This window comes from Pithys albifrons, chromosome 6, assembly GCF_047495875.1.
Source record: "Pithys albifrons albifrons isolate INPA30051 chromosome 6, PitAlb_v1, whole genome shotgun sequence".
Classification (NCBI taxonomy): domain Eukaryota; kingdom Metazoa; phylum Chordata; class Aves; order Passeriformes; family Thamnophilidae; genus Pithys; species Pithys albifrons.
Genome location: NC_092463.1, coordinates 18,664,684 through 18,679,400, shown reverse-complemented (window position 1 = coordinate 18,679,400; position 14,717 = coordinate 18,664,684). Strand labels below are relative to the sequence as shown.

Sequence of the window (14,717 nt, the reverse complement as noted above, 5' to 3'; positions counted from 1 at the left end):
GGTCATGGGCAAGTACAGAAGCAGCTATAGCTAAAGAGATCAGTATGGGACAGCCTGTTTTAAAAGCAGAGCTGCTACATGCCAGAGTAAGCTGATTGTGAAACTATAGCACAAGCAAGCTCCAGGCTGGACTGGTTGCATTTCATGTGGGTAGAAAGTCAGGGTTCCTCAGCACCTGTCCATACCTCAAGAAACAGGGGTATAGAGAAAGAGTTTAGGACCAAACCCTATGAAAGGTCTTCTGTACCATTTGGTGGCATATTGCAGGCACTGTGAAAACAAAGATTTTTTTGTTTATGTAGAAGAGCATAAATCAGCATAACAGACAGGTTGCCTTTTTAAATAGGCCATGACACACTGTCAGCCACCCTGGCATGTTACTTCTGCCAAAGAATGCTGCTTGCTTTCCCTTTCAGTGTGTGAATGTCAGCAGGCTAATTGCACTTAAATCACATTTGAGTTTACACAGTTTAGCAAGTCTATTAGAGCCAAACCCAAACTCTAACCCCCGAAGAGAAGGAGTATCCCTTGCCTTAAATAGCTTTGAGATTCTCAGGCTCCCTTCTCATCCAGAACAAATTCATTTTTTCTTTAAATATTGACTGACATCATTCAATATAAATATCCAACTATTCCAATGCTATATTTTCATCATCATCATGGCTATGCTTCGCAAACAAAGATTTTGGGAAGAGGTCTCTACCCACATGGGTGTGTCCTTCGAGCCTGTGCAGTGGGTTTTTTAGATGAGCCATAGCATGTCCAAAACTGGCCCCAGCCCTTATTCCTAAAGTTCTTCTGACACAGCCTAGTCTAGCTCACTTGAATCAGAAGGAATCATGAACAGCGACAGTGAAGTCCTCAGGACTAGAACCTACAGCCCCCGCTTTTCCCAGGAGGTCTTCCATTCAAGTACTAACCAGACCCGACCCTGCTTAGCTTCCAAGATCAAATGAGATCAGATGTCAGGGTGGCATGGCCATAGTTCCCACCAGGTGCTCCTTGAAACTGTTGCTGCCTTTGTCCCAAAGCTTATTGACTTAACAGTTGCTGTTGTTTCTGTAGAAATTGCACTGCTTCTGGGCTTCTGAGTAGAGACAGCCTCTTTTTATTCAATACTTGTTCTAAATGAGTAGGTCTTGCTGGGTGATCTCCAATGGATCCTGTTCTCTTCTTTGTAACAGAAACTGAGCCTTCAACACTATCCTCGGCTGCCACCCCACTGCCCCCCAGGAAGACCAAGCTATATTTTAATACGTAGTATTTGCATGCAGTGATGGAGGACAGAAAGCAAGTAGCAAGTTAAGATCTACCTGCAGTTAACAGCACTTAAATAGGCAGTTTAAACCTGAAGAACCACATCTTCAGGTTATCTTGGAGTAAGGGGAAAAGCTTATTTCCAGAGTGCTAATCACTCTGTTGGCAAACCTTACATATTTAAGAAATTTTAAACTAGTAGTTTCAGCTATCAAAGTAACAGGCTATCAAAGTACCCAAAGCTGTTTGACACTTACTCCCCTCCTGATTCCTTCTTCCTTCTCAAGAGGAGCTACAAGCACAGTACACAAGTATAAAATATTTTTTCAGTATACTGTATTAATTGAAAAAGCAGTCTTCTTTAATTAATAACTACCAGCCTAGGGTAACTTTTCTTTTGAAATGTCACCCTTTCAGGGAAGGCAATAACTTGGGTTTCAGCCTCCTTAAAGGGCTGAAATTGTGTTTCTTGCTGTTCAAGTAATGGAGGGATGCTAAAGACAACAGGTAGATAGGAGTGAAGGAAATTACAAAACTACCAAAGTAAATACAAGTACTCAATATTATTTGTTTTTAAAAACATGTACTTCTGATTACAGTTTTCAGTTTGGTTCCCTATCATTGTATGCATGTATTTTACTCTCAGCCACTTTGGTATCAGCACACTACAGTCCCTCTGTAACCAAAAAGACATGATCTGGTAACATGGTCTGCATGGGACTGAAGGAACATTTGCCAGCAAATGCCAGGCATTTGTGGTGATACTGGAATAATTAAATCCTATACCCCCAATGAGAGTGCAATCACGCTCCATCTCAGTGTGGAATAGGCTTTATCAATTCCACTTGCTGATATTCAGGCAGCAATATTTAAATACTCTGAGGGATGGCCCACCCTGGGTTGCCTATTTGTTAATATACAGGACTCAAAGTCCAGAGAAAGATGCAGTGAACACTGATTTGCCTCACTAGGTGCCAAGAGTTCTCCCCCACAACACAAGGACAAAATAGTATCTCCTCTCTATGAATATAAGGATAATGATATTCTCTTTATACCAAACTGAAGCTACTGGGGTTTCACCATCCCTACCCCAGCAACACTGTACAAGTGTTGGGCTCCAGCTTGCAGCAGATCTGCTCTGCCCAGCCACAGGCTCTGTCAAGTTGGGGCATGACCTGTGGGCTGATGTTCTGGCCCAGCCTCAGCTGGTCTCCATCCCAGGGGGGAGGCACCTGATAGTCTGGACTCGGGGATGCCCTTGACTGCTCACAGCCAGCCATCCTCCCTGGCTGGCAGCTGTGGGGTCTGTAGCTGCCAGATCCCTGTCACCTGGGGTGTACATCGTCCTCGCTGTGTCCAGATACTCACATATCTTATCCTCCTTGACGTGTGAGTACATACCAGCTTTCACTGATATGTTAGGCACATTCTTACATACTTATTTAGATCACCAAAGAAGATGGTTATATCAAGAAAACATCAAGTTATGCCCATAGGCAACAAGATAGCTGGCAGCTAGTGCAGCTGATGAGGAGACAGAAACCAAACAGTTTCTGCTTTCTCTGGGAAGAAAGGCCTGGTTCATTTGTTCATGTTTCTGTAATTCCTCCAGTAAGATCCCAAGAACAAAGAAGACAATTTTTTTCCAAGGACAAGCATAGTAGCCTTCTTGAGCACTGAGCCACTCAAAGGATGTACCTACTCTATGTGTAACCAAGGATAGGAATTCATTAAGAAAAGAAAATTCTTGTAATCTTTTTATTAGTTCTCTTAATTCCTCTCAAGATCATGCTAACCCTATAATGATTATCTCCTTCTAAAATTCTTTTCCAAGATTCCTATCAAGCATACAAAAAGTTGCTTCAATTGCTTTTCATGCCTCAGATATTTCTTTATTAGTGTTATTAGAATGCTTCTCATTAGCAAGAAGCTTTTAATAACTAATTCCTTAATAACTTTTCTCTGTACTCCCTACCTCTCTACTTATTCTCCCTCATACAGTGATTAAGGGCTCCTCATTATAAATTCCCATTTATTCATTTTTCCACAACAGCATTTTTGAAGGACCAAGGCCAGTAATTTTAGTTCAAGCATAATCAAAAGTTGTAAGCTTTGAAAGCCCATTCCTTAAACACTTTTGCCTATCCTATAAAAATCTTTCAGTGGCAATCAGCCAGACCTATCTACCTACATGTATAGTAACTTGATTGTCATGCATGCACTCTGTCTGAGGGGAGATCTAGAGCATTCAATAAGTGATATGCATAGAGATCTAAGTCCAAAGGGTTTAGCTCCCTGCAAACTTCTCAGCTAAGTTTTGGAAGCAGCATAGCTACAGGACAGCTGCAGTCTTGTGCAGCATCCTAGGTTGAGCCTGTCTCCTCAATGAGTGGACTGGACTGCACCAAATAGGACACGACCCAAGAGATCTGAATTCTTTTTTCATATCCTTTTAGGGGGAATAAGGTAAAATAAAGATAGGGCAAGTAGGGAAGTTAGGATAAGACAACCTTCAGAGGCACAAGCAAAAGGCTCATTTATCAGATATTTACCCTGTTTTTCTCAGAGTTCAAGAGTCTTTTTCTGTCTTCAGCAATAGACAAGTCTTCCACACAGTTAATTCAAAGTACTATTTTTTTTCCTGCTCTATTTAGATTTTTCTTCTGGCACATGAAAGTTCTTTTTGTTTTACATGGAAAAACCCTTAAAAGAGAAGTTGGTTTATGACACTGGTGAACCAAGCAAGCAGCTGCAAACTGTAATATCTTTACAGGATGTTCCCTTTTCTGCTTATCTTCAGGGCAAAACTAGTTCAGAACATTAATCAAAAGTGCCCATCCAAAATAAGAACTCTCACTAATATAATTAGCCAGTAAAGCCTGACAAGCTTATTTCTAGCTCTGCTTCCTTTTCAGTTTACAGTCTAGCTCTAGTGAATTTCTGCAGTCATTAGTGGACATTGATAATATGACTTCGTTCCTAAGTGGGTGATTTTTTATATATATACTATAGTCACTCACACTCCTAAATTAAACCCTGATAGACAAGGAAAAAGAAAGCAGACCACCAATAACATGTCACTTCTTACACTAGCAAGCCATTCCATCTTGCATCACTTTGCAGGGTTCATTAAGAAAGCAGGGCTCATTATGGAAGTTTTTACTCACACAGTGCACAGGATACACAGAAACAGAGCATGAACACCCTTACCAGGTCCATAGGAATTGATTTGCCAAAACACAATGATGGTCTTCCTTCCTCTCTTAATGATAGATAGAATCTCATCTCTCTGAGAGGCACAACCACCCCATTATACATGCTGTGTGCATTATTACAAAGGCAAAATGGGTCGGTTTTGGCCCCAGCTACTAATAAGCTTCTGTTATGACATATGAGAACAAAAGAAAATAGAGTTTGTAGTATGTTAGCAGATGTACCTACCAGTGTTATTTTTCTTTTCAACTCTATGTCCAGTCACCTGAGTTCTGCTACCTTCTGCTATTTTATCTAAGAGATACAAACCAGCTAAATGTAGGTTTCAATTCTCTCTAACTCAAAAGTGTTGATATAGAACACAGGATTTTGTCATTTTCTTAATCTCATATTCACTATTTTCCAAGCTGAAGATCACACAAGGCATTAAATAATGTCCTTGCTTTATTGCAACAAATATCTTCAGATGCAAAAATGGGCTTTAAAAATGTGCATTTAAGAACTTGCCCTTCAGGTGACTTTGGACAATCTGAACTGCACTGATATTGTTAAGAAAAACCTGTCACTGTGTTAGTATGAGACAGACCTGAACCAAAATCAAGAGACAAATACAAATTTAAAATACTTTGAATCTTCCTAGGGATTTGCACTGCTTTCATCACTGTATTACTTCTGAAGTCTATGAATGGAATGAACTTCCACGTCTTGACTCAGTAATTCACAGCTGAGCTACCAGTGTTAATATGTGCAATGGGTCATTGGAGATAAAGATGGAAAAGATGTCTCATCCCCAATGAATTTTAACAGCTTCCTCATACATTGCTGTACATCTTCCTTAAAGGTTTTCCAAAGAAGAATCCTTTCAAAGGTTGAAAGGTAGGCAAAGGTATAAATTTTTCCATCATAAGTCTTATAAGGACCATGATACTCCTTTCCTCTTCTTAAAAGATTGAGAGCCATACCCACAGTAAAATAATGCAAGTAAGTTCTAAGGTCTCCCTTTTTGTATTTTTTTCATATTCTCCAAACAACAGAGGTGATTCAAAACAGGCACTCTGGAGAGTATGATCTGTGTTCATCTAAAGGCTTTCAGGTACTCGACATTAATTGTGAATAGTTCCCTTAGTGGTAGCCAGGTGCTGACTGTTCACAGTACAGCAACCAGGACTCATGGAGGTTGCCACATCTCTCTGAACTCACAGTTGTAAAGGCAGATGCAGCATTTGGCACAATACAGAAATGGATTGTGCCAGCCAGGGGAATGTCATTTTTGAGATCATCCACATGAAGGCATGAAAGCACAGTGGTAACCCCCTGACATTAACTTCAAGTACTGGTTCAATGTTCTTCTGTGTAAGTCAGTTGCAATCAGTGTTTCCTGCATCAGCATTCCCAACTACATTTGTGGAGTCAGTTTCACCTCCATACTTATAGAAGAATCCAAAGAAACTTGTTCTTTATTGACAAATCTGTTTCAATATTTCACAACACTTGGCCCTAAGATATTTACATGCTAAGCCACTAAGAGCATTTAATATATATTTGCAAAATGACTTCCAGTTACTCAGTGTAATGTCTGAGGACATACTGAAATCTCAGGAGAAGATAAGATTTGTTCAGAACATCTGCCTTCTAATGACACAGTATGCCTGTTCTTTATTTTAGTGTCACCACTTTTGAGGTGAAAGAAGGAAAAATATTGTGTAAAGTAAAGGATCAGTTTTGGTACATAGCTTAGACTGGACAATAAAGGCTGGTTTAGAAATCTTAGTACTGCAGTCACTATGCTGGACTCCACCAACCTGCTGAGGTGCTTTGCTTGTTGTACCTTGTATGAGTTCTACTTTCTGCTAGGAAAGAAAGCATTTTACATAACTTTATTCTCATTAAGGGAATACAAATTTCTTCTTTTTAGTGTTTTCAAATATTTCTTTAATTACCTGGCACTAATTAGTCCTAAGGAGGTGAGGGAAATACAGATCCCTGTAACACTGCCTTGAGAAACACATGTGAACCAATATCACTGAATGCTGCCAGCCTAATATGCAGACACGTGAAGGAAAGTAATCCAAGCCAACTCTGATCCAAAACCTCTAACAGTCTGAAATCACAACAGAGCTCTGGTGCAACACCACAGAGGAAAACTAACTGCACTCTTGGAAGGCTCAGACACAAATTCAGATCTGAAATATGAGTCTGATGTTCAATTTTGGAATATGTTCCTTAGATATTACACATTTCTATCTAATCTTTATTTATTCCAGGGTAACTGATAGGCTTCTACACAGAATCCTAGAAGATACTCTACTGAAGTCTTATAAGATCCCTAATAATTTCCTTGTCTAGGGTTTTAATCAATGAAAGATAAATCTATCCTTGATAGACTTTTTGCACGTTATTACATTTTCCACTTATCCTTGCACACTTGATATTTATTTCCTTCAAAATTGATTCTAAAACTTTGCATACAAGACAAGACTAAAAATTCCATTGCTTTTAAATTACAAGTATTTTCTGTTTTTAATGTATGCTTCATCATCCCTCATTTACTTAAAGGTCACAATAGTAAACTTGTAAGTGAATATACCAGTAAGTTCAGAATTCTTACCTGAATATTTATTTCAAAAATCCCACCCATCATTTTCTGTTTGCTCTTTGGTAGCTGTGTTTAATTTGGGGAAAGAATTAATAACTCAAAACCTTTTGAAAATTTACAGAGATGATAGGCAAATATCTTGAAAATTTGTCACCTCTCACAAAAACTTCTTCCATATATTAAGTTCTGCTTTTCTTTGCACACATCTTTCATTATTGTAGTGAATCCAAGTACTGATCTCTTCACTTTCATGGCAGGACTCAAGGAAACACCATGAAGCTGAGTCAGGGGAGGTTTAGGTTGGATAACAGGAAAATGTTTTTTCACCCAGAGGATGGTAAAGCACTGGAACAGGCTCCCCAGGGAAGGGGGTCACAGCACCAAGCCGATCCGAGTTCAAGAAGTGTTTGGACAATGCTTTCAGGCACATGGTGTGATTCTCGGGATGTTCTGAATAGGGCCAGGAGTTGGATTCCATAATCCTGATGGCTCACTTCCAATTCAGCTTATTTTATGATTCTATGATTCTATATTTATAAAGTTTTAGAAACATAGTTTCTGTTTCTCAGACCTTAAAATTACTGTGAAAGAGCCTGCTCTTCACACTGCCCATTCCAAGGGCTCTGTGAACAATTTTGTTCCCCACCAACTCAGATATCAATGAACCACCATGCTGTTTATCCTGACTTCCAAGAAATACTATCTTCTTCACGTGGCCTACCTGAATCAGTGCCTCCAGCTCCATCTCGCTTACACATGTGTGCTCCCGAAGAAAGACGGCCTTCTCTAGTGCGATTGTGTTCTTCTGCATGCTTTCGAAGGGCTGCTCGAGGGAATGGAAGACGAGTCCTCCCGCCACCAGGTAAAACAACACCACAACAAAGATGACCATCACTGTTTTCCAACTCATGACTGTCTGCAGGCCTTGAGAAGGGGCTTCCATGGCAGCAAAAACAGTGGTTCGTGGGGAGATGGTGAGTTGTGGAGATGGGCAATGCCCGTTAGGTTTGGGCTCGGGCTCACAAGCTGGCACTGCTGAGGGAACAGCCACTGAAACACAAAGTAAAAAATCTTATTCAAAATCAAATCCCTTAGGGTATGGCCTCAATCTTCATATACAATTTTCCTCTATACCATTCTCAAGACTCTCCTATAAACCATGTTTTTCACATATAATTCACAGATTCTTCTCATCTGGAAGGTTCCATGTCTGCTTTCTCCATTCATGCACAAGCTATCTCAAGGGTTTGCTTCACCTCTAGAACTGGACAGGCCAGTTACACGGCAAAAACTTCAGAAATATGCAGAAAACCATTTATCCAAAAAGAATATGAAACTTTTGTCTAGTTAGGATATATATTACTCATGGAGATGTTCAGTGAGGAAGCCTGGCAGTGATTTATATCCTTAAATCATATCACTAATAGTATTGACAGTGCTAAGAAATTGAACTGCTAATGATTAATGAACACTACCTGACCTGGTATTGACAGAAACAGAAAATGGTTTGCAAACCACAATGGTGTTTGGCTTACTAAAAATAATTGGCCCATATTATTTACACAGATTCACAAAACCATCACTTCTGAAAATGTTCTTCAAGCCTGGAAACTTCACAGATTTTAGCATACTGGGTATCTGAGGTCAAAGTTACATGTGAAGCACAAATATGGAGCTCTCAGCTTGGGACTGAGACACTGTATAGCCCAGATGACCTTAGCAGTACATCAGAGCTAGTAGCCCTGACTTACAATCAGACCTAGTAGCCTGACCTCTGTGCCAAGCTACCAGGGCATCCAACACAAATCTGGGTTATCCTCAAATAATTCAGGTTCTCAGCATCACCTTTCCCTGTTCTCTGTTGGTAGTAGCAATGGCAGGATGAGGCCAGAATCCTCAACATCCACTGGTATAATGGCACTACATGTAAGCTTTGAAAATGCTGAATTCATTTTAAACTAAATTCTTGTGTAATCTCATCATGGTGCAGCTGTCACTGGTCTGTAATTTCTTTGAAACTTGATTAATTTATTGCATGCCAGACCTAAATCAGATTACAGTTAAAATACAGTTACTTCAGCTGCATTCTCTGAACTTATTCACAATGTATCTTTGCTGTTTTGCATAGAAATTAAAGCAGAAGGATTTACAATACCCCATCAGAGTGGCATCGTAAACCAATTCTATACAATTTGAACACATAACATGATTACACCTTGGGTCTGAAGTGGGCTACTACTCTTTCGCAGCAGAAACCATTTCATAATACTGAAAAATTGAAGAACTCAGCTGTTTACTGCAGGCATGTTTTCCTAGAAGCAATGCACCTCTGAAGCATTGCATGGAGGATACAGCTTCCAGCTTACTTCATAGCAAACAAAATACATAAATCTACAGTCGCTTTACATTTACAACTAATATTTCTTTTCACATGTGACTTGAAGGCTCCAGATACCAAATAGATTAGAAAGAATCCAGGATTAGAGGAAAAACCTCTGTGGTTGATTTCTTCTTGGGGTATCTCAATTTTACAACACCATGTGGCACAACTCCTCAGTTGCCCATCAAAATGTCACTATGGTTCCCAACAGTTATCAGCCAGGAGGGAGTCATATCAATCTTAAAAGGATACTTTCTCTTACCTCCATATATATTTCATGTAAATTTTAAGAACTTGAAGTGACAATAGGGAGAAGAGTGACTTTTAGAAAGAAGTCACATTTTTTGTTATATACCATTATATTTATTCTCTAAATCTCCTGAAAGTATTATTATAATAGATACATTGAGTTTCATCAAGAAATATCAGAAAAGTATTCAGAAGAAACATAAAATAGTGAGGTTTTGTGAAGTAGTTAGAACTTCCCTTCCTCTATGGGCATATATCTTAAATCTGAGTCACAACACCTCCTTACTGAACTAAATACATTTGAATACTCACCAAAGTGGCTCAGCTGATGTAACTCAGTGTAACACAGCTTCCATGGATTCCATGGAATTCAATCAATTTGCATTAGTTACAGCCAATAACTACAGTTTATATTGTAAATCAACATGAAACCTGCAAGCCTGAGGGCTAAATTTGCACACTTGAGATTACTCAGCAAAACAGTTTCAGGATCTAAGGCTCACATGGCAAGAAGAGAGCAGAATTCATGTGAGAGATTTTTTTAAAATATCTATCCATCTTACAAAAACTAGTATAGTCCTGTGTGGGCTGGCTGGGCCTTTCAGGGGAAAGAAATGCCTGCTTTTGCTATCCCACAAATGGTAAATCAAGAGGATGGAAGTAAGAGCTGGTAGCATGAAAACAGCTATTGTGAGTTTTCTTTTCCTCTCTGCTAGTATAAATGTTGTTTCTTATTCAAATCATGTTTCTGGCAAAGTGTTAATAACAGCTTTACAGGAAAATCATGGCCTGTTTGATTCTGTCTTCTCTGGAAAATGTGTTGTACTGATTTAAGAACAAGATGGACAGTTCAGGGTAGAGAATGCAAAATGTTCTTATAAATATTTTGTCACTTAAACAGGTCAATGGATTACTGTACTCATCTTGCTTAACTCTAAAATAAAATATAACTCTTTTCTGAAGAACTGTATTAGTCTTTCATTTTCTGCTATTAGTAACAGCTACCCTAAGTGAATGTAAACTGTTGATCCTAAAGTATTTTATATTTTATAAATAAATACCCAGGATGACTTTACTAAAGCAGCTAGTTAAGCAACTGATGTATAACAGAAATGGTCTTGCAAATCTGATGCAGTCAATACTCCAGAGATTTTAAGCAGCAGTTAGGTATTGAAAAAACAGTGTAGATACTCCATATAGCATTTATTCCACTCTCTACAACAGGGCAGTGGGGTCAGTGCCTTAAGCACATGGAAAAAGCCAGAAATCCTGATTTCTAGTTGGACCACTGCCTCTGTGAACCTGTGCTCTCACAAAAGAGCTGTCATTCATCTTCAAACCACGGTTTCATCAACTGCAGAGACAAAATAGCACTCACCTTTCTTGCATAAGTGTCCTGGAAGAGTCCATGTCTGTATATAAAAGCTACATAAACTTCCAGAAGTTTAACAGGTAGTTTTACTAAATTCAAGGAATGGACTACAGTGGCAATTCAACAATTTGCAGAGGTATGGAAATACTTTGGAAAAATGAAGAGCTACATAAATTCTTGGATATGTAGAAATGGTTTAGACCACAGTTTAGGACAAACACAGAGCAGAAGAGAAAAGAGCATGTTTACAACCAATGCAGAACATCCTTACTTAATTTGATCATTTTTAAAAAAAATTAGCTGCTGTCAGAACAGGCTTGTTTCCAGAACAGAGTCTCATCCATATATGTTTATGAAATCATATCAAAGAAGACTTAATTTGCCTCAGTGAAAGCGATGATGAATCTCCATTCACATGCATGCACTATATTAGCAGACAGGTAATCTCAAAGGAACAGGAACCCTCAAAGGAGCACACCAGGGTGTCCCAACAGGCCTTATCCCAGTAAAAGGATGCCAGAGGGGTGAGTTCCTGGTTGTTTGGATAAGTTTCAAAATAAAGCAACTGAAGACACTGAAGTTACAAGGGAAATGCAATGTTAGGATCTGTACAGTTGTTCACATTGAGGATTACCACACTACCTGGACTTGTACTGCAAACAGCAGAGCCAAGGGTCCCATTCATATGTGAGGAGCTTAAACACCTGAGAATTCTCCTAACGATGAGAATTAAGGAAGCAAAACTTTCACTCACTGTCAAGATGACAGGGGCAAAGGTTAACTGGTTGTAGTTGTCAGCAGCTTCCTTGCAAAATGAACAGAGGGTCCAAAACGCCGTGCAGGCCCAGCCATAGAGGGGGGTCTGCTGCCTCCTGGGGCCTGGGCTACGGACACCGTCAGGACACTCCTCAGCCTACCGTGGCCCTCAGACTGCTGCCCCTTCCTGATTTTCCACAGAGAGGGAGAGAAAGTGGCAACACATGATCCGAGGGTGATCAAAAAGGACTTATGGGCCCTTGGGCACTTGGCCAGGGGATCCGGAGCAGGGGCTGTCGCTCCCCCACAGACACAGTTGGAGGCGGCAGCAGTGGAACAAACGGACAGGCCAAGCCTGTGGCCCTATCGCTGCTGCCACCAAAACCAGGATTTCAGAGGATTGGCAATGAAACAGCCTCCACAGCACCAGGCACAATGGCACCATACAGGACTCACTGTTCTCAGCAAGGGGAGAGAGTCTACTGAGGAACTGGCAAGGCTCACTGGATGAACTTTAAACTAGATGTAAGAAGGGAGGGAGCCAACATAGGCCTGTCCTGGCAAGATGTGGGGTGATATGTAAATAGATGGGGGACGGGGCTGCAAGGGTCCTTTGCCGGTGACTCCAAACTGTGCTGGCCACACTGGAGCACACCTGCAGCCTTAAAGAGATGAGCCAGTGCATCCTGAGGTAACAGAAGCCACAGGAAAACACCAGGGAAATATTTCAAAGGAATAATGGGGCGCTACTCTAGGAAGACGACACACCCCGGTGCTCAGCAATCCCCAGGAGCAAGATGTTGGGCAAGGAAGGCAAGAGAATGGCACAGCTGAGGCCAAGTAGGAAACTGCCAGTCAAACTAAAGGTAAAGAAGCAAATGCACAGACAGTGCAGGCAAGGACAGGTGACATGGGAAGAGTATAGAGATGAAGTTCAGATTTGTAGGGATGGGGTGGGGAAGGCCAAAGTGATAGTGGAACTGAACCTCAAAAGGGATGCAAATAATAAGACAGGCTTCTACTGGTATGTTAACCGGAAAAGGAAGGTCAAAAAAGATGTAGCCCCATGATAAACAATGCTGGTAACAATGGATGAGGAGAAGGCTAAAATACTCAACAGCTTTTTTGCCTCAGTCTTCAGGACAGTATCTCTTCTCACACCGCTCAATTAAGCAGAATAGGAACTGGGAGAGCAAAGTGCTTTTTTTTTAGCAAATGCTAAAGATCAGGTCCATGACCACCTAAGGAACCTACATGTACAGAATTCTATAGGACACAATGAGATGCACCCCTCAGGGTACCGGCTGATATAGATGTCATGCTACTCTCAATGATAACTTAAAAAGTCATGGCAGTCAGATGAAGCCCCAAGTGACTGGGAGAAGGGAAACATCATACCTATCTTTAAAAAGGGTTGGAAGGAGAACCCTGGGAACTACTGACCTGCCAGCCCCACTTCTGCATCTGGTAAGATCACAGAACGGATCCTCCTAGAATCTATGCTAAGGCACATGGAGGACAGGGAAGTGACTTGGGACAGCCAGCACAGTCTCACCAAGGAAAAGTCCTGCCTGACAAACCTAGTGACCTTCTGTGATGGATTAATTATGTCAATGGCCAAGGGAAGGGCTACAGATGTCATTTATCTGCACTTTGGTAAAATCTTTGACACTCAACCTCCTTATCTCTAGATTGGAGAGACATGGATTCCATCAGTGGACTGGTTCATGGATAAGAAATGCCATTTAATATCTGATTTAGTGAAATAGATGAAGGGATTTAGTGCACCCTCAGCAGATTTGCAGATGACACCAAGCTGAGTGATGCAGTTGACACACCTGAAGGACAGGATGCCATCCAGTAGGACCTGGACAAGCTCCAGAAGTGGGCCTATGGAAATCTCATGCCATTTAACAAGCCAATGCAAAATGCTGAACCTGAGTCAGGGCAGCTTCTTACATCAGTACAGGCTGGGAGATGACGAGATAGAGAGCAGCCCTGTCAAGAAGGACTTGGGGGTGCTGGTGGATGAGAGGCTGGGCAGGACCCAGCAATGTGCACTCAGCCTAGAAAGCCAATTGTATCCTGGGCTGCATCAAAAGCAGTGAGACCAGCAGGGCGAGGGAGGGGATTCTGCCTCTCTGCTCTGCTCTGATGAGACCCCACCTGGAATGTTGCATCCAGCTGTGAGGCCCCAGCACAGGAAGGACTTGGACCTGTTGGAGCAAGTTCAGAGGAGAGCAGGTCTCCTATAAGGAAAGGCTGAGAGAATTGTTCAGACTGGAAAGGAAAAGGTTTCAGGGTGACCTAATTGTGCCTTCCAGTACCTGAAGGGAGTCTACAAGAAAGATGGAGAGAGACTTTTTACAGGGACATGTAGTGATAGAACAAGGGGGAATGGCTTCAAGCTGAGAGTAGGTTTAGATAAGATATTGGGAAGAAATTCTTTACTGTGAGGATGGTGAGGCACTGGAACAGGCTACTCAAAGAAGAGGTGGATATCTCATCCCTGGAAATGTTCAAGGTCAGGTTTTATGGGGCCGCAAGCAGCCTGGTCTAGTGGAACGTGTCCCTGCCTACTGCACAAGTGTTGGCACTGGATGATCTTTAAGGTCCCTCCCAGCCCAAGCCATTCTATGATTCTACGAGCATTAACCCAAATGAAGCAGTTGGAAGTTGGAATAGATGACACTTATAGGTTCCTTCCAACTGAAATACTCTCCTCTAAAGCAAAACTATGCAGAAAAATACTGGAGCTATTGAAGTAATGCACCATAAAACTGCTTCAGACCAAACATTGTCCTTTATTTCTGCAGATAGGATTTTCTTCAGGAGACCAATATTTCTAAGAAAAAGTTAGACTTATTTCTGCCAAAAATATTTAGGCACAGTTG

General features: G+C 41.0%; 1 protein-coding gene and 1 pseudogene across 2 annotated transcripts in view; both read right to left on the bottom strand.

The window, feature by feature from the left end:
* KCNK10 (potassium two pore domain channel subfamily K member 10) overlaps positions 1-14,717 on the bottom strand; it is an 86,315-nt gene that overhangs the window by 51,187 nt on the left and 20,411 nt on the right. For both annotated transcript variants that reach the window (XR_011698009.1, XM_071557706.1), the window contains one exon: positions 7,788-8,116. Coding sequence is in view for 1 of the 2 variants with exons in the window: in XM_071557706.1 (XP_071413807.1) it covers positions 7,788-8,116 (329 nt within the window). In the remaining variant the exon portion in view is untranslated. The remainder of the gene's footprint in view (positions 1-7,787; positions 8,117-14,717) is intronic.
* LOC139673763 (5S ribosomal RNA) lies at positions 872-987 on the bottom strand (annotated as a pseudogene).